Consider the following 20562-nt stretch of genomic DNA (forward strand, 5'->3'; position numbering starts at 1 on the left):
GAGCTTTGTTCAACAATCCCTTCGTATGAAAGGTTTTTCAAGTACCTGGTGTAGTTGGATCGAGTCTTTCATGAAGGGGGGCCATGTTGCGGTTAGAGTTAATGATCGCATGGGTCCTTTTTTCCAGACCCAAAGAGGGGTGAGGCAGGGCGATCCGCTGTCTCCTATCCTCTTTAACTTGGTAGTGGACATGCTTGCTACCCTGATTAATAGAGCAAAGGAAAATGGCCAGATCAAGGGCTTGGTGCCGCATTTGGTAGATGGGGGGTTATCCATTCTGCAATACGCCGATGATACAATTTTGTTTATGGATCACGATCTGGAAAAGGCAACGAATATGAAGCTCATATTATGTGCCTTTGAGCAGTTATCTGGTCTTAAAATAAACTTTCACAAGAGTGAGGTATTCTGTTATGGGAAGGCAAAAGAGGATGAAGGGAGGTTCACACGACTGTTTGGTTGCAGTTCTGGTGGGCTACCCTTCAGATATCTTGGGATTCCTATGCACCACCGTAGGTTGACAATTGGTGAGTGGAAAACAGTGGAGGCCAAATTCGAGAAAAAGCTCAGCAGTTGGAAAGGAAAACTTATGTCAGTAGGAGGGCGGCTCGTATTAATTAATTCTGTGTTGACCAGTCTAGCGATGTTTATGATGTCTTTCTTTGAGGTACCAAAAGGTGTGCTGGAGAAGATAGATTATTTCAGATCGCGTTTTTTCTGGCAAGGGGAGGGCCATAAGAAAAAATATAGGCTGGCCAAATGGGATGTAATTTGTCAACCTAAGGAGGTTGGCGGGCTAGGCATTTTGAATTTAGAGGTTCATAATAAATGCCTCTTAAGCAAATGGTTGTATAAACTTCTCAATGAAGAAGGAATGTGGCAATCATTATTGAGACGTAAATATCTGGCCAATCGAACCTTATCCCAGGCGCAGCGCAGGGCCACTGATTCACACTTCTGGAGTGGTCTTATGAAAGTTAAGGACACATTCATTAGTAAAGGAACCTTTGTGATTCATGATGGGTCCCAGGTGCGTTTCTGGGAGGATGATTGGCTCGGGTCGGGAACGTTAAAACTCTGTTTTCCGTCTCTTTATAACCTAGCGAGGAGGAAGAACTCAACAGTTGCCTGTGTGTTCTCCACGGTGCCCTTAAATATTTCCTTTCGGAGGGGTTTGGCTCAACAGTTGAGGGTCCAATGGTTTCAATTGGTCTCACTTGTTGCGCATACCGAATTGAATTCAAACAGGGACTTGTTCAGATGGAACTTGACCGCCAACGGGATGTTTACGGTTAAGTCTCTGTATCTGGCATCTCTTAACAATGGGATGGGGGTGGATAATAAGGACCTTTGGAAACTTAGGCTTCCTCTGAAAATTAAGATTTTTATGTGGTACCTCAAAAGAGGGGTAACATTAACAAAGGATAACTTGGCTAGGAGGCATTGGAATGGTAATAAGATATGTTGCTTTTGTAGTAGACCGGAGACAATAAAGCACCTGTTTTTCAGTTGTTTGTATGCGTCATTCATTTGGCGGTTGATTCAGATAAGCACGGGGTTGAGACCTCCTCGGGATGTTAATGATTTGTTTGGGGTTTGGGCGAGCGGGAGGCTTCCCAGAGTGCGAAACATACTATTAACCGTTGCATCGGCAATTTGTTGGGCTATTTGGTTAAGTAGAAATGATGTGGTGTTCAATAATTCATCTCCTAAATCATGTGTGCAGGTAGCCTTCAGGGCAACATATTGGTGCCGCTTCTGGTCTCAACTTCAGCCTAGAAGGGAGGACCAAGAGTTAATAAAGTCTTCATGTCGTAATGTGGAGAGGGTGCTACTACAGTTCTTTAGCAATTTTGGATGGGGATATGCGTTGCGTTTAACTATGAAGTAGCTGTGGTTCGGTAGCTGAAGTTCTTCAATTTGGCTAGTTGGGGTTCTCTGATGTGGTCATAGGAGGAGTTTTGGCAATATGCCTGCGTCCCTTGTAATAAATGGCCGTAACCTCATTTGAGGCCAAGGTCGGATGATTTTTCCATTATCTAAAAAAAATACCCCTCGCAAAAACACAAGAGACCTAGAGAGGCCAACCAAACAAAGAATTTGCAACGCGGAGGAGCCTAACTTTTCGAAATCCTCTCAGCTGGTTCAAACAAAGTTGACCCAGCTAGAAATCGTTTATATGCAGATTTGGCGGAGTATTAACCGCTGAGATTGTAGATACGGTACTAGTATTGTGGATTGATGCATTTCAGTTAAAAACACATTAAAATAGTAGTTGGCGTAATCATTGTGTTTAAATCATTTTTTGAGTTTTGTATCTTAGGAATAGTACGAAGAATATAAAGTGCCCATGAAAGGAAGATCAATGACTCATATAAATTACTTAATGGGAAATGGCCCGAAGAAACCCAACGAGAGACTAAAAATCCTGTTATAGAGAAAAAATAGCTTTCATTCCTTTTTCTGACGAGTGAGGAAAACATAATGCAATGTTATCCGATCGGCTAATCAAACCTATCCATAAGACGATCGGTTAAATGATTAATTGCGATTAATCGTCAATCATGTTTGATTAATTGAGCACTAATTGTTTGATCGGCTTATAAGCCTGTGTACCAGAGCTATGTATACAAGCATAATAGTGTATAACTATATATATACTACATTAATATGTATGTAGAGTAAAATGCACTAGTGGTCGACAAAGTTTGCACGCTGTGTCATTTGGGCCCCAAACTCAGAGAACCGGGAGAACGAGTCCTTGAACTTTGTCGGCCCATACAAACCCATTCAAAGCTGGGTTTGCAAAACCGGATGCCGACGTGGCATGCCACATCGGAGACACTTGGGACCCTAGTCTTGGCATGTTGTGTCACTTGGGTCCTTGAACTTTTTTTTCTCAAATACGTAGGAGAGCTGCATATCATTACATTAAGAAGAAAAGGGTGAGGGTCCCCTTTCACCACTTCTTTTTGTCATTGCGATGGACCTTCTCCAATGTATCATCAACAGGGTCGCAAATATGGGCATCCTCTCGGCTCCACTAGAAGGCGCCACCCATTGTTTTCAGACCGTCCGACTAACCGCGATTAGTCGGACTGATCGGTACTCAGTGCTCGATAAGGGGGTTTGATTCGATCGGGTGATTTGATCGTCCATATCGTCCGACTGTCGGCGATTAGTCGTCTGGTTAGCGACCAGTTACGTTAATTACTCAGGTTCAGAGTTTCAGACTTTAGTTAAGACTTCAAACTTCAGTTGTATGATGATCTCATATAGGTGTTGCCTTCTTGGTCATGGTCTAGTAAGTTGTAGAATTGCAGTTTCATAGTTTCATATAGACTTGTTGCTGGAGATGTACTGCTGTTTTGGACTATTTATACTACTGCCTTGTCTATACTTGTGCTTGTCTTGAGCAAGTCTCTCTCTCTCTCTATATATATATATTGTGAGGATGAAGGGGTGGAAACTCAAAGGGGAGACTTCCGAAGTTTTTAGGGAAAGAGTTTTTGTGGAGGGCGCTTGGTCCGAAGAAGATGCAAACATCATGTGGGTGAAGATGGCAACTTGTGTTAGGAAGGTGGCGTCAGAGGTGTTTGGAGTGACTAAAGGGAGCAGTGGTGAATCTAAGGATACTTGGTGGTGGACCGAGGATGTTCAAAAGGCAATAAAGGAGATGAAAGAATGTTACATGAGCTTGTTCCATGAGCGCGATCAACATAGAGAGGTATAAGGTGGCAAAGAAGACTGCAAAGCGAGCTGTGAGTGAGACAAAGGGTCAAGCCTATGATGATCTTTACCGAAGACTAAGTACAAAGGAAGGGGAGGAAGACGTCTATAAGATAGCTAGGATTCGGGAAAGGAAGACGAGGGACCTTAACCAAGTTAAATGCATTAAGGATGAGATGGATCGACTCTTGGTGAAAGGACAAGACATCAAACAGAGGACATCCAATTGGATGATTCCTCTTTTAAGGCAGAGGTATTTTGACAATCTTTTCAATGGTGAGAATGAGACTATGGACATCTAATTGGATGACTCCTTCGATGATTTAAATAGATGCTTTGTATGCCGGATCCAAGGATCAGAGGTCAAAGAAGCTTTAAAGAGGATGAAAGGGGGCAAGGCGATGGGCCCGAATGGTATCCCAATAGAGGTGTGGAAATGCCTTGGGGATATTGCTATCGTTTGGCTAACCAAGTTGTTCAACCATATTTTTCGATCAAACAGGATGGCCGATGAGTGGAGGAGTACATTAGTACCAATCTTCAAGAACAAGGGAGATATTCAAAGTTGTACCAACTATCGAGGGATTAAGCTCATGAGCCACACTATGAAGCTATGTGAGAGAGTTATTGAGCATCGCCTGAGAGGAATGACGCATATCACCATGAACCAATTTGGATTCATGCCTGGAAGGTCAACCATGGAAGCAATTTTCTTAATAAGGCAGGTCATGGAGCGATATAAGGAGCAGAAGAAGGACTTGCACATGGTTTTTATCGATTTGGAAAAGACCTATGACAAAATACCTAGGAATCTCATGTGGTGGGTATTGGATAAGCATAAAGTTCCAACAAAGTATGTTACGCTCATCAAGGACATGTACGACAAGGTTGTGACTAGCGTCCGAACAACTGATGGTGATACAATTGTTCTCCCGATTAACATAGGACTACATCAAGGTTCAGCTTTGAGCCCTTATCTATTTGCCTTAATGATAGATGAGGTCACGAGGGATATACAAGGAGATATCCCTTGGTGTATGCTTTTCGCTGACGATGTAGTTCTAGTAGATGAAAGCCGGGAAGGAGTAAATAGAAAGCTAGAGTTATGACGTCAGACCCTAGAGTCAAAAGGATTTAGAATTAGCAGGACCGAAACCGAGTATATGAGATGTGACTTTGGTACTACAATTAGTGAGGATGGAGATGTAAGTTTGGGAGGCCAGATAGTACCAAAGAAGGACATCTTCCGTTATTTGGGATCGATGCTTCAGAGACTGCTGTACTGCTAGAGCGAACACCACCATCTATGCTAGTGCCACCTTCATTTCCAACCTGAGCTGCAGCCCTGGGCAAGTAAACTTGAACAGCTTTCTGCCGCTGCTGGTTGACGTTAGAAGAGAGAAAAGAGCACCAGGTTGGCAGGTTCAGTATAGGCAAGGAGCAAGGGCGGCTTTTGTTGGTAGCCTACAGATGTGTCCAGGCGTCGGGATGACGCTTCCCCTCCCGCCTCCTCGGCTCCCTCCACCTGTCGTTCGCCTCCCTGCCTTGGCCGACGCCCCTGTCTCTGTCTCTTCCTCTACCAGCCCCACGCCGGTTCTCATTCCGAGGCCGGCGGCCACTGCACTTTCTTCCCCGGCGTCGGCCGCTGCTGCCGTTTCTCCTCTCCCCTGCCCTGGCGGGCGTTCGAAGGCCCAACGTTGGAGTGACGAGGGCGGCCATTCTTCGGCGGTTGCTCTGGTTCGCGGCGCGTCCAGGCGCTCCTACAGGGAGGTGTTGCTGGCTGCTGATGTTCCAGCTTCTGGTGGCGCCGCCGAGGTGGTTGATGGCGATGGCTGGATAAGAGTGGAAGGTCGCCGGTCTCGACGTGCCACTGTTGGAACTTCAAGGCCCCTGCCAAGACCTGTCCCTGTCGACTTGCGCGGGAAATGCTTCAATTGCTTCTCCTCTTCCCATCGTGCTGCTGCGTGCCAGAGTTTGGTTCGCTGCTTCTCCTGCCGGCGGCCTGGTCATCGGGCGCTCTCGTGCCCTTCCCGGCGGTCGCCCCTGTCCCCCTCTCGACCTGCTCGGGTGTGGCGCCCAGTCAGTAGGGGGGCTGCTTCTCTGTCTGGACGTGCCCAGGCGTGGCGACCGGTCTCCAGGGAGTCCTCTTCGGTGACGGCTCCCCTTGGTGCAATGGAGGCAGTCCTTCCTGGTGGGCTGAAGAAGCGTACTCGTCGTGGACAGAGGAGGAGGAAGGTTGCCGGTGCTGTTTCTGGTCAGGAGGAGTCTGTTCATTCGCCTGGAGGGCCTGCTCGTGTTGTGAAGTTCCTTCGTCGTTCCAGGGAGGTTGTTCATGCCGAGGCTGACCTTCGTCGAGTGCTAGTCGTCTCTGTTCTTGGGCCAGGGAGCTCTGATTGCGCCGCGGTGGTGTTGGAGCAGCTCGCATCAAGGGTTTCGCTTGAAGCTGACGCGCTCCACCTACGACGTGCTGCGTCGAACTCTTTCCTGGTCTTCTTCCCCTCGGAGGAGCTGGCTTCGCGTGCCATTAATGTTGGGCAGTCGCTTTTCGTTCCCCCCGTCCGGCTGCATCTCAAGCGTTGGTCTCGTCATGCCTTGGCCTCTGGGGGGGGCAGCCTGCCTCTGCTTATGGATATCGAGTTGGAAGGGGTCCCTGCTCACCTATGGGGGGTTGGAACTGCTGAGCTCCTGTTGGATGGTCTGTGCATGGTTCAGGGACTTCACCCAGATTCAATTGACAGTATGGATATGGCTGTTCTCAAGCTCAGAGCGTGGTGTTTCTCTCCGGATAGCCTGCCGGCGGTAATTGATCTACATGTTCAGGAACCTCTTGTTGTTGGGGAGGATGGATCCATTGTCCCTCGCACTTTGGTTTATCCCATTTCTGTGAGGGTGATTACTCCTGGTGATTGGCCGGCAGGGGACATGTCTGAGGCATTGCCTCCTGTTGTCGAAGATGAAGATGACAGGGATCAGTTTCAGCAGAGGCGGCGCATTGTTGGGCATGATCTTACAGCTCGGCTCTCGGTGCATTCGAGGCTTGGGCCGCGAACCTCTTCTTCGTCGGCTGCTGAACCTGTCGTGGACGCATTACCCCCGGTTGTTTTGGCTAATGAGTTGGCTGTGCCTGGGTCTGTTGCCCCTGTTGATGCAGAATTTTTCCCATGTGCTTCGGTTGAAGAGTTGTTGGCTCCTGGGCCTGCTGGACCAGTTGATGCTACAATTCTCCCAAATGGCTTGGATGGGTCTGCTGTACCATTTATTCCTGGTGCTGCGGTTGTAGAGTTGACGGCGCCTGGGTCCGCTGATCCAGTTGATGCTGCAATTCTCCCGAGTGCCCTGGCTGATGTTGATTCCAATTTGTGTGCTGCAGACATACAAGTTGCTTCTAATTCTTTCATCAATCTGCTTGGGAGGTCGGGACCTTCGCTGAATTGCTGGTTAAGTACCAAGCCGCGATGCTTCAAGGTCTATTCCAGAAGGAAGAAGTCACTGGTGGTTGAGGAATCGGTGATATCACCCCAATTGCTGGAATTCAGAAACGATCTCGTGTTGCCGACGTCTCAGCTGTTGCCTACTCCTCCTCTGATTGCTAAGCGCAGGAAGACAATACCAAGCAATTTCAAGCCACGGCGTAGCAGGAGGGTTGCGAAGTTTCCCCCTGAGTTGGGCTCTGAATCCGCTGCTAAAGTGTGCAGATTTTTGGGTTTCTGTGATGAGCAGGAAAATATTTCTTTCCAAGATGCTAGGAAGTATGCTAGCTTGTTTGATGCTGCCCTGTCCAACGATCATATTGCTGCCCTGGCAGCTCTGTTTGGTTGGGAGGTGCCCCAGGTGGTGCAGGCCTGAGCTGGTTCTGCCCCCGTCTTGGTTGCTTGTTTTACTATTTTCCATGGAGCCGGTCTGTTTTTTGGTGTGGAATGTCAGGGGTCTCAACAGTCGTGCTAAGAGAGATTCTGTCAAGTCTGTGGTTGTAAGCCTTAAACCTGCTGTTGTTTGTCTCCAGGAAACCAAATTGGATTCTGTCTCAGATTTTAACATTCTTACTATTCTTGGGTCCGGGTTCAGTAATTTTGTTTTTAATCCTGCCCATGGGTCCAGAGGAGGTATTTTAATCGCTTGGCGTGATGGTTCGTTTGTCTCAGCGGCCTCAGTTATCAAAAACAATTCTGTTTCAGTTCAGTTGCAAAGTGCAGATGGTCCTCTTTGGTGGTTCACTGGGGTATATGGACCTCATCAAGACAGTTTGAAACCTGCTTTTCTCCAAGAATTAAGAGATATTAGAAATACTTGTGTGGGTCCGTGGATAGTAGCTGGTGATTTTAATCAGATTTACAAGTCAGAAGACAAGAATAATTCTAATATTAACAGGTCTTCTTTGGGCAATTTCAGAGGCCTTATTGGTTCCCTCGATTTGAAGGAGATTCCCTTGAATGGTAGAAGATTTACTTGGTCAAATCAGCGGGCGGTTCCCACCCTAGTTAAGCTGGACCATGTTTTTTGCTCTACCTGTTGGGAGGAGGCTTTCCCTGATTGTTTTCTTTACAGCAGTGCCTCTGAAATTTCTGACCACTGTCCTCTAATCCTTAAACTCAATGCGGATCTTAGGGGGAGGCGTAGGTTTCATTTTGAGAATTTTTGGCCTAAACTCCCCGGTTTTTTGGAGGAGGTTGCTGCTTCCTGGGAGCAACCGGTTCAGTCTTCTTGCCCTCTGGAGAGGGTGTCATTGAAGCTTAAAAGATTGGCGCGGAGGTTGCAGTCCTGGGGTCATAGTGCGGTTGGAAATGTCAATTCTCAGCTGGGACTGGCTCGTGAGGTGCTGCACAGGTTGGAGATGGCGCAGGACAGCAGGCCGTTATCCTCAGAGGAGCGATGGTTGCTGCAGAAATTGAAACAGCACTGCCTTGTTCTTGCTTCTTTAGAAAGGACAGTTGCACGCTTGCGTTCCCGGTTGCACTACTTGAGAGATGGAGATGCCAACACAAAATTTTTTCATCTACAGGCTCGCTTCCGCAAAAAGAGAAATTTTATTTCCCATTTGGAGAATGATGGGAGGACTGTCACCAGCCATGAACATATGCAGGAGGTTCTGGACGATTTTTTCTCCAATCTTTTGGGTTCTAATATTCAGAGACCGTTTTCTCTTAACCTCGCTGCTTGCCACAGAGATGCAATTGATTTGAGTTCCCTGGAGGCACCTTTCTCTGAGGAGGAGGTTCGCGACACTATTGGTGCTCTCCCTGCTGATAAGGCTCCTGGTCCTGATGGGTTTACTGGAAAATTCTACAAATGTTGTTGGCATATTATTAAATCAGATCTGTTGGCTGCCATTAATTCACTCCATCAAGGGAATACTCACATGTTGGGGATGCTGAATTCAGCTTATTTAACTCTTCTCCCTAAGAAAGTTGATGCCTTGTCTGCAAAAGATTTTAGACCAATTAGCTTAATTCATAGTTTTGCTAAATTGGTCACCAAAATGCTTGCTAATAGATTGGGACCCTATCTGCAGGAGTTGGTGGCATCTAATCAGAGTGCCTTTGTGAGAGGCCGATCGATTCACGATAACTTTATGTTGGTGCAGCATTCAATTAAATCTCTCCACAAGAAGAGAGTCTCTAGTTTGCTCTTGAAGCTGGATATCTCCAAAGCATTTGACTCGGTCTCTTGGGCCTTCTTGCTTGAAGTGCTTTCATATCTTGGGTTTGGTCCTGTGTGGCGAAATATGATCTCCAATATTCTGGCCTCTTCTTCTACGCAAGTGCTTTTGAATGGGTCTCCTGGTATTCCTATTAGGCACCGGAGAGGGCTTCGCCAGGGTGATCCTCTCTCTCCAATGTTGTTCGTATTGGTTATGGATATTCTCAACAGTCTGTTTAACCTGGCTGAAAATAGGGGGCTGCTGCACAGCTTGGAGGGTGCTAATATCCGTAACAGACTGTCCATTTATGCTGATGATGTGGTCCTTTTTGTTCAACCTTTTGAGGAAGATTTTCAATGTGTCAAAACGATTTTGGACTGCTTTGGTTCAGCCACGGGATTGGTATCTAATTTGCAAAAAAGTTTTGTTATCCCAATCAGGTGTAATGAGCAGGCGGTACAGATGGGCTGCAATACTCTTCAGTGCACTGCTTCCTCCTTTCCTTGCACTTATTTGGGACTGCCAATTTCAGATAAAAAGCTCAGAAAATCTGATCTCATGGTTTGGGTCGAGAAAGTTGCAGACCGACTTCCTAATTGGAAGGCTCGGTTGCTTAGTTTCGCTGGCAGGACAACTATGGTGCGCTTTGTGCTTTCAGCCATCCCGATCTACCTTCTCATTGCAATGAAAATCCCCAAGTGGGTGATTAATTCTATAGATAAGATTCGGAGAGGATTTATTTGGAAAGGAAGAAAGGAGGTAAATGGTGGCAATTGCCTTGTGTCGTGGGACATTGTTACAAGGCCTTTGGATCTCGGTGGGCTTGGGATTTCTAACCTGCTGTACCAGAGTTGGGCGCTACAAGCTAGATGGCTATGGCTAGAAAAAACTGATCCTACCAAGCCGTGGTCTGGTTTGGACTTGCCTATTCAACAAATTGTCAAGAGATTCTTTACTGCTTCTATTGTTTCTCTGGTTGGTAATGGGCATAATACTTTATTTTGGACAGATCGGTGGTTGGATGGGTCTTGTATCCAAGATTTTGCCCCTGCTGTTGTGGCTAATGTTGGGAAACGAGCTATTTCGTCTAGATCGGTGGCCCATGCTCTTCAGAATTGGCAGTGGATCAGTGACATTGAGACCCCACTTAATTTGCTTGGGCTGCAGCAATATCTTAGCCTTTGGGATGCCTTAAGGGGAGTGGTGCTCACTCAGGAGGCGGATCGACATGTGTGGATTCATTCTTCCTCTGGTCAGTTCTCTTCGAAGTCGTGTTATAGGGCATTTTTCATGGGTTCGATTACCTTCGAACCATGGAAGAGGTTATGGAAGACTTGGGCTCCACCCAAATGCAAATTTTTTCTTTGGTTGGCAATAAGAAATAAATGTTGGACAGCTGATAGACTGCAGAAAAGAGGGTTGGCTTATCCTGAGGTTTGTCCTTTATGTGATCAAGATTCGGAGAATATCCAACACCTCCTTTGCACTTGCATTTTTGCGCGACAATTTTGGTTCTACATTCTCTCTTCCTTGGGGCTGGCTAATCTTTCTCCTGCCTCTAATGAGTCCAATTTTGCTGACTGGTGGGAGAAGGTGTGTAAGCAAGTGCACAAATCCAAAAGAAGAGGCGTTAACAGTATCATCATCTTGGGGGCTTGGTGTTTATGGCTGCATCGTAATAAGGCGGTTTTTGATGACGTCAGGCCTTCTTTTCAGGGAATAAAATCAGTTTTTCTGGATGAGTTTGAGTGTTGGAGGCTTGCCGGTGCTAGACATCTTGAGGATTTGGGTCCTGGTGCTGCAAATTTCAGATCAAGGGTTCTATTGGGGGCTTAGTGAAGAGAAGTTGTGTGGGTGTGCGGCCTGTGTTCAGAGGGCAGCTGCATTCGCTGTTTCCATGTGCAGAGGGCAGCTGCATTCCTGTGCGTAGCATGTATTAGTGGTCTTGTGTTTGGTTAGGTTTTGGTGGTCTTGTGTTTTGGCCTTTTGTGCCATTGTACTTTGGTCCATTTTGGACTGTTTCTTCTCTTAATTTAATGATGCGCAGCTCTCCTGCGCGTTCACGAAAAAGAAGAGAGCAGACAGCAGAGAACAGATTGCAGTGCAGAGAGGGGGGACCAAGCCGCCAATGATGTGCAGTTGTGCACTAACCTTCAGAAGATGAGGAGTTGCTCTTGGTCATCTTGAGGTTGGGGATGAGGTTCAGGTGGCGGCAAGGTGCTCTAGGTCCAGGCAGCAGCGCAGCAGAGCAACAGCCAGCAGCTCCATGCACCAGGCTACACCGCTACAGGTGAGTAGGTGACTCCTCTGTCATCTCATGACATCACAGGATCTTTCCAGGCGGCACAACTCGTCTCCACTCTCCAGTTTCCAGGTGGTTGCGCAGTGCAGTCCCCTGTGCGATGGCAGAGGCGTGTGGATTTTTTCACGCTGCGGCTGCACGCAGAACTGACGGCGTGTTTGGTTTCGCTTATAATCTGCTTATGGATGAAAATAAGCGAGAATCCAACCAAACGTCTATATTATTTTCACATCTGATAGAATCAACAATTTAGGTGTTGAACTAATAAGCAAGAATCGAATAATCGCGAGAATCTTGGCGTTTCCTAGAATCTAAGCGAGGTGGGGAGAAGCGTAACCAAACAGGACCTGAGGAACGCCGCTCATAGCATCACAGGAAATTTTCCTCTATATACTAAAACCTAATGGGCCAAACAGAGAGCCTAGTTGCTAAGGACCTGGCCCATGTCAGACACTGCAAGTTGGGCCAGCCTACTAATCGTCCATATGGCCTAGTTGATCGATTAATCGAATACTAATTGTGATTAAGCAATCAATCAGAAAAGTATTTGAGCTAATTGTAACGATAGTCCTAATCGAGGTCAACTATCCGATAAGGTCGCTTAATTGCCTGATCAGATAACATTGACATAATGTGAACTTTCCATGTTCAGTTTACTACAAATGGTTAATTGTAAAATCTATTGAGATACAAAATAATCAACAAATTTAATCTGTTCATTAGATTTAAAAGGGCACATCTCAAGTGCCATGCCCTAGTTCCTTCTATTCATTTTCTTTTACCTGCATAAGTGCTCTTCTTAAAAAGAATGTCCTAACAAACACTATCACTTCAGGTATATGGTCTCTGACTGTATTTGCAATATATGCAGGATATGTTTCTCAAGAGAATCGGGCAGAAACACCCAATTTACACATTTTCCAGAGTGCTGTCTATAAAATGTTTGCATTCAATATTTAATCAGGAGATGATCTGTGCCATCCTCGAATCTCTTTTGTCCCGCGGAAATGAATTAATTGATTATGTTGAGTCTGCTTGTGATCTATTACTGGTAAGCATAGCCACACTTATAATATATATTTTTCATGGAAATTATGGCTGTGGTTGCTTGGGAAATTTGGAAACAGAGAAATGCTTCTATCTTCAGGAACTTGACCCCCTCTGTCTCCTCTTGGCGGAATTGCTTTAATCACACGTTGAAGCTTCAAATGCTTAGATTTAGCCCCGTTCTTAATTTTAGAATCTCTTCATGGCTGAATTCTCTTTATGTCTCTTTGTTTTTGCCTTGTTTGCTCCTAATTTATTTGTAAAACTTGTTTCTTCTCTGCTTCAATAAAATCTTGCTGTAGGGGTTTCTCCTGCAGCCTTTCACCGTAAAAAAACAACAATAATAATATATAAAATATAAGTTGGGGGCAGATCCAGCACACTCTGATCATCATCCATCAAATTGAGAGGTCTTGTTTCAAAATTTGGCTTCCTCATCCTAGACATGCTTGCATTTTAATAATGTATCCCTTATATTTGCATCAATAGTTGTGAATCACCGAAGTCCCCTAATAATGGTAAAATGTTTGACAACTATATGTTGAAAGAAACATTGCACCAAGATATTAAATTGGTTGCCTTGAGCTCTAGGGTCGATGGGCTGTATTACAAGAGGAATCCTGCCTGGTTACAAGTTACAACATCCTAATCGACTTTGTTAGAGTATATTAGGCATGTTAGAGTATATTAGGCAACTCCTGATATGGTTGGTTTAGGATTGATTGTAATCTCCAGATAACCTTCCTTATATCTAGGATAACCTTCCTTATCTCTAGGATAGGCTTCTTGCCCTCCAAGTCATGCACTACTATATATTCTCTCTAGAGGCTCAATGCAATACATCCCACACATTATACACATTCTCTCCTTCCTTCATGGTATCACTAGTTTAGGTTTTAGATCCAATAGCCCTCTTCCGCTGCCAACGCCGCCCTGCCCCCAGGGAGATCGTCCTCCGCCGGGGGCAGCGCCCTTGGAGGATGCGCGACCGGTCCCTCTGATCTGCCGCGCCCATCATCGTCATCGCGTCAAGTCGAAGTAGCAGCAGATCGGAAAACTCACCGTTGACACTGCTCGGATTGCCCCCCGTTGACCTACACCGGCTGGATCCGGCACCTCCACACGCTGTTGTGACGGTTGTGGCCGGGTCGAATCCCCGCCACCGGCTGGTTCATGCGCCGCCATGGTGGTGGCTCCGACTCTCGCTGACGGGCGACAAGCTGGAGCCGCGCATCAGGCTTGCACGCTCGCGCTGGAGCCGCGTGCCAGGGCTGCGACCTCGCCTGGCCGCGTTGTTGGGGCTGGGGCCATCGCGCCCGCGCTTAGCTGCCGGGGTCGCACCAGCGAGCCGGGTCCATGTGGTCGCGCCGCCGGACCTTGTGCCTGCAGGGGACGCGCCTTGGTACCCCGGTGAATTCCCCAGATCTGTTTCTGCTGCGTCTTTTTTTGTTTTCTCGGTCAATGATCGGGTTTGCGTCTCCATCACCCACTGCCAGTCGCGCCCTCGACATCGGCTTCAACAACACCGGCTTCTTCATCTTCTTTGACGGTGCAACTGGCGTGGCATGCGACGTAACTAGAATGCCTGCCTGTGTCGCACCTCTTCGTCTGTGGTCCATCTATGCCGGCTCGTCGTGGCCACCACCGATCGGGAGGCTCCACCATCGACATCACCATCGTCGTCTTTGACTCGCATGCCGTCGGCCTGATCAACCGATCGTGGGCGAACCATCCTCCCGAGACGTTTGTCGTCCATCGTGCGATGCTTCGCCAAGCAAGAGGGCCGTCGCTGCGTCGCCTCCTCGGGCAGCACCATCGCCGTCTGTCGTCAACCAACGCTGTTGCATCTACATCGCCGTCAACTTCGTCGGTGCGCGTCTCCCGCACACGATTTGAGCAAGCTGTTCGACACATGCGGGCTGCGTCGACACACCTGTTGTTCTGCGCTGCGGGACCTCTTGCATGCCGCGTCAACACCTTGTGCTGGTGTTGCGCCTGTCCTAGGCGTGCCAGCCACCGTCGTCGTTCTGCACCGCATTTGTCATCGAGTTTTTCGCCGACAAATACTGCCATCGCGCTCCACTGGCACCATTGAGGCTCGTTTCGTATACGTCGTGGCTCTCGCCATCGCGACTCCAGTAACCTCGATGCGTTGCCATGCCTACCTCTTTGCTTCATCCAGCACAACCTCGTCGCCGGCATCATCGTCTCGTCCTCAACTACTTCGTCTACTCCGCTCTGACAATCGTGCGTTGCGCCAACATTCCCGCCGTGCTGCACCACAACCGTCATGGAGGCCTTCTCTGCTGGTCCCTTGAGATGTTGGAAAATATGGTTGGGGCGCTCTACCTAGTACGTCCGGCACTGGCACCACCGGCACATGCATTCATCCACGACGTGTTTCTAGGCTTGGCAAACCTGGAACACACATCGTCCATGGCTGCTTGACGCGTCACCCTCGACATCGACACCCTCATCTGCCCCGATGCATCACGCCTTCGTCTACGACTGCTTCTCAGTGCCACCGTCACCACAACGTACTCTGGCGCACTGTGGGCCTCCCGTGTGCCGCACCAGCGCCCGCGACTTGTGTGGCTTGTCTTCTTCGGTGTCCTCGACAGCTTCCTTGACCATGACTACCCTACGCATGGCACCTTGACGATGGCTCGACACCCTTGCACTCGACTACCTCGACATTATCGACACAAAGGGCTATCATCTGCATGGGCTATTCCAGTCGTAGGATTCTCACCGGCGTTCCGACCGTGGGGGGATATCTCCATTATTCTCCAATCTGTCCGTTCGTTTTGCTAACGTTACGACTGCGGGGGAATGTTAGATTATATTAGGCATGTTAGAGTGTATTAGGCAACTCCTGATATGGTTGGTTTAGGATTGATTGTAATCCTGGGATAACCTTCCTGATATCTAGGATAACCTTCCTTATCTCTAGGATAGGCTTCCTGTTATGGTTGCGCCGGGTTTTTGACTTCTGAGGAAACATCGCTCTTAGTTGTGAAACATTGCTCTGAGGAATCATTCTCGATATACTTGGATTTACTTTATAAAACATTGGCCTCTTCTTAGGCTCTAGCTCCTTTGGTCATCACAAAAGAATTTGGAGATCTTGGCCCCCCTCAAAATGTTGGGTTTTTATGTGGCGGGTGGCTTATAACAGATGTTGGACTGCTGACATATTGGCAAAAAGAGGCATGAATCATCATGCTAGCTGTCCCCTCTATGATCAACATCCTGAATCCATCAACCACCTGCTGGTGTCCTGTGTATTCACAAGAGTTTTCTGGTATGCTATGCTAAGAAGATTTGGACTTCATAGTCTAGCCCCGCAACCGGATGCTATCTCCTTGTACTGGTGGGAGGTGGGAGAAATATTCAGACATTGTTCCTAGGATGATTAAGAAAGGCCTGAATTCCCTCATCATCTTGAGAGCCTGGATGGTTTGGAAGCACCAGAATAGGGTGGTGTTTGATAGAGCACTCCCGACCTCACTCTTCTGCTCAGATCCGCTGAGGAGGAAAGACAAATGGCAACTGGACGGTGCCAAAGGGCTCTCCTTCTTGGCGGTGTCAATGTCAAATGTTTAGGGGAGGAGCTGAGCGTCATCGCTGATTATTTGTGAACAGATGGATAGTTTCTTGTACGCTTATTTCTGGCCTTCCTAAGGGGAAGGTCTACTGTATTTTTTGGGTCATCTACAGACCTATTCCTCTCTTCTAATATATTTATAAACCGTAGCTCTCCTACGCTTTTCGAGAAAAAACATCGCTCTTAGTTGTGCTCTCTTTATCAAAATTTTCTTGCATGGTGCACTCAGTTTTCTACCTCCATTTTAGTTTTTCGTTCTGATTTTTGTTGAGACTATTTGTCTCAAACCTTTCGCCAGTTTTTGACCTTTGAGGAACTCTTGTTCAGCTCTCTTGCCCTCTGAGGAAACTCTGAGACTATTGGTCCATATGGCCTATATGAGTGTCTATATATGCCTCTCCATTAGTGGAGTGATGATCTTATCTTCTCAATTCTCCAAGGTTATTAACAACAACAATTGTTATGTTAGATTGTATTATCTTCTATCTATACAGGCCTAGAGCCCGGCCCGTGTGGCCTACTACTTGGCTGTAATCCTAGGTCGGTGCTTATACATTGTAGCCTCCTCTCCAATGAATGTCTTATCTGATTAATATTCTCCAACATGGTACATGTTGTGGATACCTTTGTGGGTCACACATATCAGCGTTATAAGAAGCATGAGGACCCCCTACCGCCCCCACATTGCGGCACAAGATCGGGGATAAATTTCTTTGTTGCCTTTTGTTACTTGAGACAGCTTTCTTCGAGGATAAATTGGGAGATTTGTTATTTGGTTTTTTAAACATTGATGTTTGGCACACCGCCATGTAATGGGCGCTCGACAGATGATTTAGGCAAGCAAGAAATAAACAATAATTCATTGTCTTGAGTTTATATCCATGCCTTTATTTGTTATGCAAGAACATCTTGCATGCTTCTCACTCAATGGTGTGACCATGTAGGTAATTGCAATGGTGTTTCCATCATTATTCCGAGGCTCAGAGGAGTACTTGCTTAAGTTGTTCTTAGAAGAACCAATTCTGATAAATGTGAAGACTCTCCAGATGTTGGCACATTTGGCAAAATCTACACACTGTTTGTCTACTAATTTTAGGTAAATGTTTTTTTATGTAAAGCTGGATTGTCTTTACCTTTTTGGTTCTTGATTATTACTCTGAACATGAACTGTTATAAGTGCAAACCTTATCTCTTATTAGACCCCTTGGGCAATATGACAATATATATAAAGTGGAATGAAAGGGAGATATAATAACCATTGTGAGAAACTACGAGACTAAGACACCTTTAAAGGTTTGATGTGTGTATCAATGTTGCATTGCACATATGAGTTATCAAGGCTCAGTTCTGATATGCTCGTGGGCTGCAAAATGTTACCTGAACTTTGCAAATCATCTTAAGTTTTGTACATAGATCAAAACTAAGAGTATATGTACTGTATCTATTATTTTCAAGTAAAAGTGTTAGACAATCAGTTACATCATATTATATGTCGGTCCTTCGGCCCACGAGTAGTGTGTTTGGTGTTAGGCAAGGATATCTGTTGCTTGTCTTGTTTCTATAAATCTAACGCAAAAGAGAGACCGCCAGGGAGGTCGGAGGACCTTCTTGATTCTTTCCCCATCCGGTCGTTGAGGAGCCCCGCCAGGGAGGCCGGAGGCAGCAAACGCGTCTGCGCCAGTCAGGGTGGTCACGCCCGCGACAGAGTAGAAGGGGTAACGACGGATTCGGCCGGGAAGGCCACGATAGCGACAGATCCAGCCAAGAAGGTGATCCGACTAAAGAGACGACTAAAGGGACGACAGATCTAGCCAGGAAGCCCGCAACAACATGGATCCTGCCGGGGAGGCCGTGACAGTGACAAAACCAATGATTACAGTGAAGGGGGAGGGCGACGGGGGAGAATCCAGCCGGGCAGGGGCCTACGTCGCACCTAGCAGGGTTGTGGACACCGACGACAGAAGTAGCTTGAAGTTGGTAGGAGGCACTGCTGGGCAGCTCAGGCGAAGGCAAACAACGACCTACTCGCCAGAGCAAGAAACATGGCGACATCGTCGACGAGCTGCAATGCGCGGATACAACGACGACACCTGGCAAAGGGAGCTAGGAACGCACGGTAGTGCCCGCAGCAACGGCGGCCCCACGAAGGCTGCTCACGCCGAAGACGCAGAAGACAAGGGCCGATCGCAGGGTGCCTTTGGGCGACACCTGCGTGGATCTGGACAGCACACGCGCTCGCGAAGCAGCGACAACCTACCTGCATGCCTGCACGGCGACAACCGCCGCCCACAGAGCCGAGGACGCCTGCGAGGGGAGGCGCCGCGCAAGCGCGTGCTCGCTGGCGACAACAGCGTGCGGGGCGTGGATGGAGGGGCCTGTGCCGACGCGGAGGTAGGAGGAGAGGAGCCGCTACAACGACACTAGTCGGAGGGGCCACCGCACGAGGAGGAAGGGGAAGAAACAACAACCGCCAGACACAAGGAAGGGGAGCGGTGCGGCCGCGCTTGCGGCAATGGGGCCTGCCGCCGTCTTCTCGGGGGAGAGGAGCTGCTCGCGTGGTTGGGGACGACACGGGCCGACGTCACAGATCCGAGGGCGGCGCGGAAGCAGGGCGCCACTGCCTCCCGGTGAGGAAGGGGCTGCGTGGCGCAACCTGGGGGCGGGTGTGGCGCGTCCGTGGACGTGCCTAGATGGGGGAGGTTGGCCGCGCCCGCGGCCAGGGAGGCGGTGGTGTTGGCGGCCCGAGAAGGGGAGGGGCGACATCAGCCGCCATGAGGGCTGCTGATGGCGGTGTATGGCGACTTGGGGGAGCGTGTGCACCGGCGCTGGGGCACGTAGGCGCGGACAGGAGCGACCAACAGGTGCCGAGCGCGAGGGAGCTCGCGGCGGCGTGACGTCCAGGAGGCTTGCCCGCCTGGGACGGTTGGGGCCGGCGACTGGAGAGGAGTTGCCCTCGGGAGGGAAGGATGAGCCTCCTGGGGCGGCGGAGCGGAAGCCGGTGGTCGGACCTAGGGCAGAGATGGGGTGGCGACTGTGGGGTTGGAAGGAAACCCTACTCTGATACCATGTAAGAACTGTAGTGGTTAATGTATTGCATAGAGAAGGGGGTACATATATATAGAGACTGAACCCTAACCTTAATGGGTCGACAGCCCAATAGTGGTGTCGGCCCGCACACACACACACACATAGTCTAACACTGTTGTATGTATACCCTTTCCCTCTCTTTTAATGAAATGATACAACTCTCCTGCGTATTTTTCTGCTACAACTTACATTATGTATTTTTCTATCGTGTTTGAAATTTCCAATCCTTCGTTTCATAATATCAGTGCATTTAATCCCTGGTGATGGTTACTGTTATGGTCGCTAGATCGGTGAGGGATTGGAGAGGGGTATCGATGGACTGGAACGTCGGCCGGGGGCCTCTGCCCACGGCCGAGCAAGAGGAGGGTTTCTCCCTTCTAAGTCTTGCCTACTTTATTTCTCATCCATTGATTACATAAATAGGCCACCTGGCCACCCCTATCTAGCTAGAGATCCTTATCTCCTTAAAACTCTCAACAACTACTAACTGATAACCTTCCTAGATAATCTCAACTAATATCCTAGATAATCTCAACTAATCTTCTAATCTTATCTCTAACTATCCTTATCTAATCCCCCTTGAAGGACCCATGACTGCTGCTGCCGCAGCCCCTCTGTGGGCCTCCTTATGCCCTGACACTACACCCCTCCTGGACAAGTAGCTCGTCCTCGAGCTGCAGCATGACGGATGCTCAAAGACCGAGTCTACTTGACCCAAAACCAGACACCTAGAAGACAAGCCTTTTACATCTCGGCTTATCTTATTATTCCGAATCTGAATTTTTTTGACCCTATAAGATAAGGCGAACACCCTTCGCACATTGGACTTGCACTTGTGCTGCCACCTGGATCCCATGGACGCCATCTGGAAAGGAGAGCACATGGACGAGCACCTGGAATAGGTCGCAACAATAACCGGCGGAGGCGCCCTCGTGGCGGTCGGTAGCGGAATGTGGTGGCGCTAAATAGTGCGCCCTTGCCGATGACGAGGGGGGTGCCTTCCCTACCGTCTCTACCGTAGAGCTGAAGTTCGTCGCCCGCGGGACACGTACCATGCTCGCACTTGGAGATAGCGGCCCGATGTTGCTGCTGATGGCCGTCTGACAGGGCGAGGTCGCACATCCGTGTGCCGAGGTCAACCGTCACCAAGGC

The 20562-nt window shown here is 48.2% G+C and overlaps 1 protein-coding gene across 7 annotated transcripts in view; it reads left to right on the forward strand.

Moving 5' to 3' along the window:
* The window catches only part of LOC103650955 (sister chromatid cohesion protein PDS5 homolog A), a 96278-nt gene that overhangs the window by 39941 nt on the left and 35775 nt on the right, over window positions 1–20562 (forward strand). For 6 of the 7 annotated variants that reach the window (XM_020550410.2, XM_020550411.1, XM_035966374.1 and 3 more), the window contains 2 exons: window positions 12541–12720; window positions 17268–17419. In XM_020550410.2, the coding sequence (XP_020405999.1) occupies window positions 12541–12720; window positions 17268–17419 (332 nt within the window). Of the gene's footprint in view, window positions 1–9238; window positions 11658–12540; window positions 12721–17267; window positions 17420–20562 lie in introns of all 7 variants that reach the window. The other variant, XR_002268151.2, reaches the window with a different exon arrangement.

This window comes from Zea mays, chromosome 3 (genome assembly GCF_902167145.1).
Source record: "Zea mays cultivar B73 chromosome 3, Zm-B73-REFERENCE-NAM-5.0, whole genome shotgun sequence".
Taxonomy (NCBI): Eukaryota; Viridiplantae; Streptophyta; class Magnoliopsida; order Poales; family Poaceae; genus Zea; species Zea mays.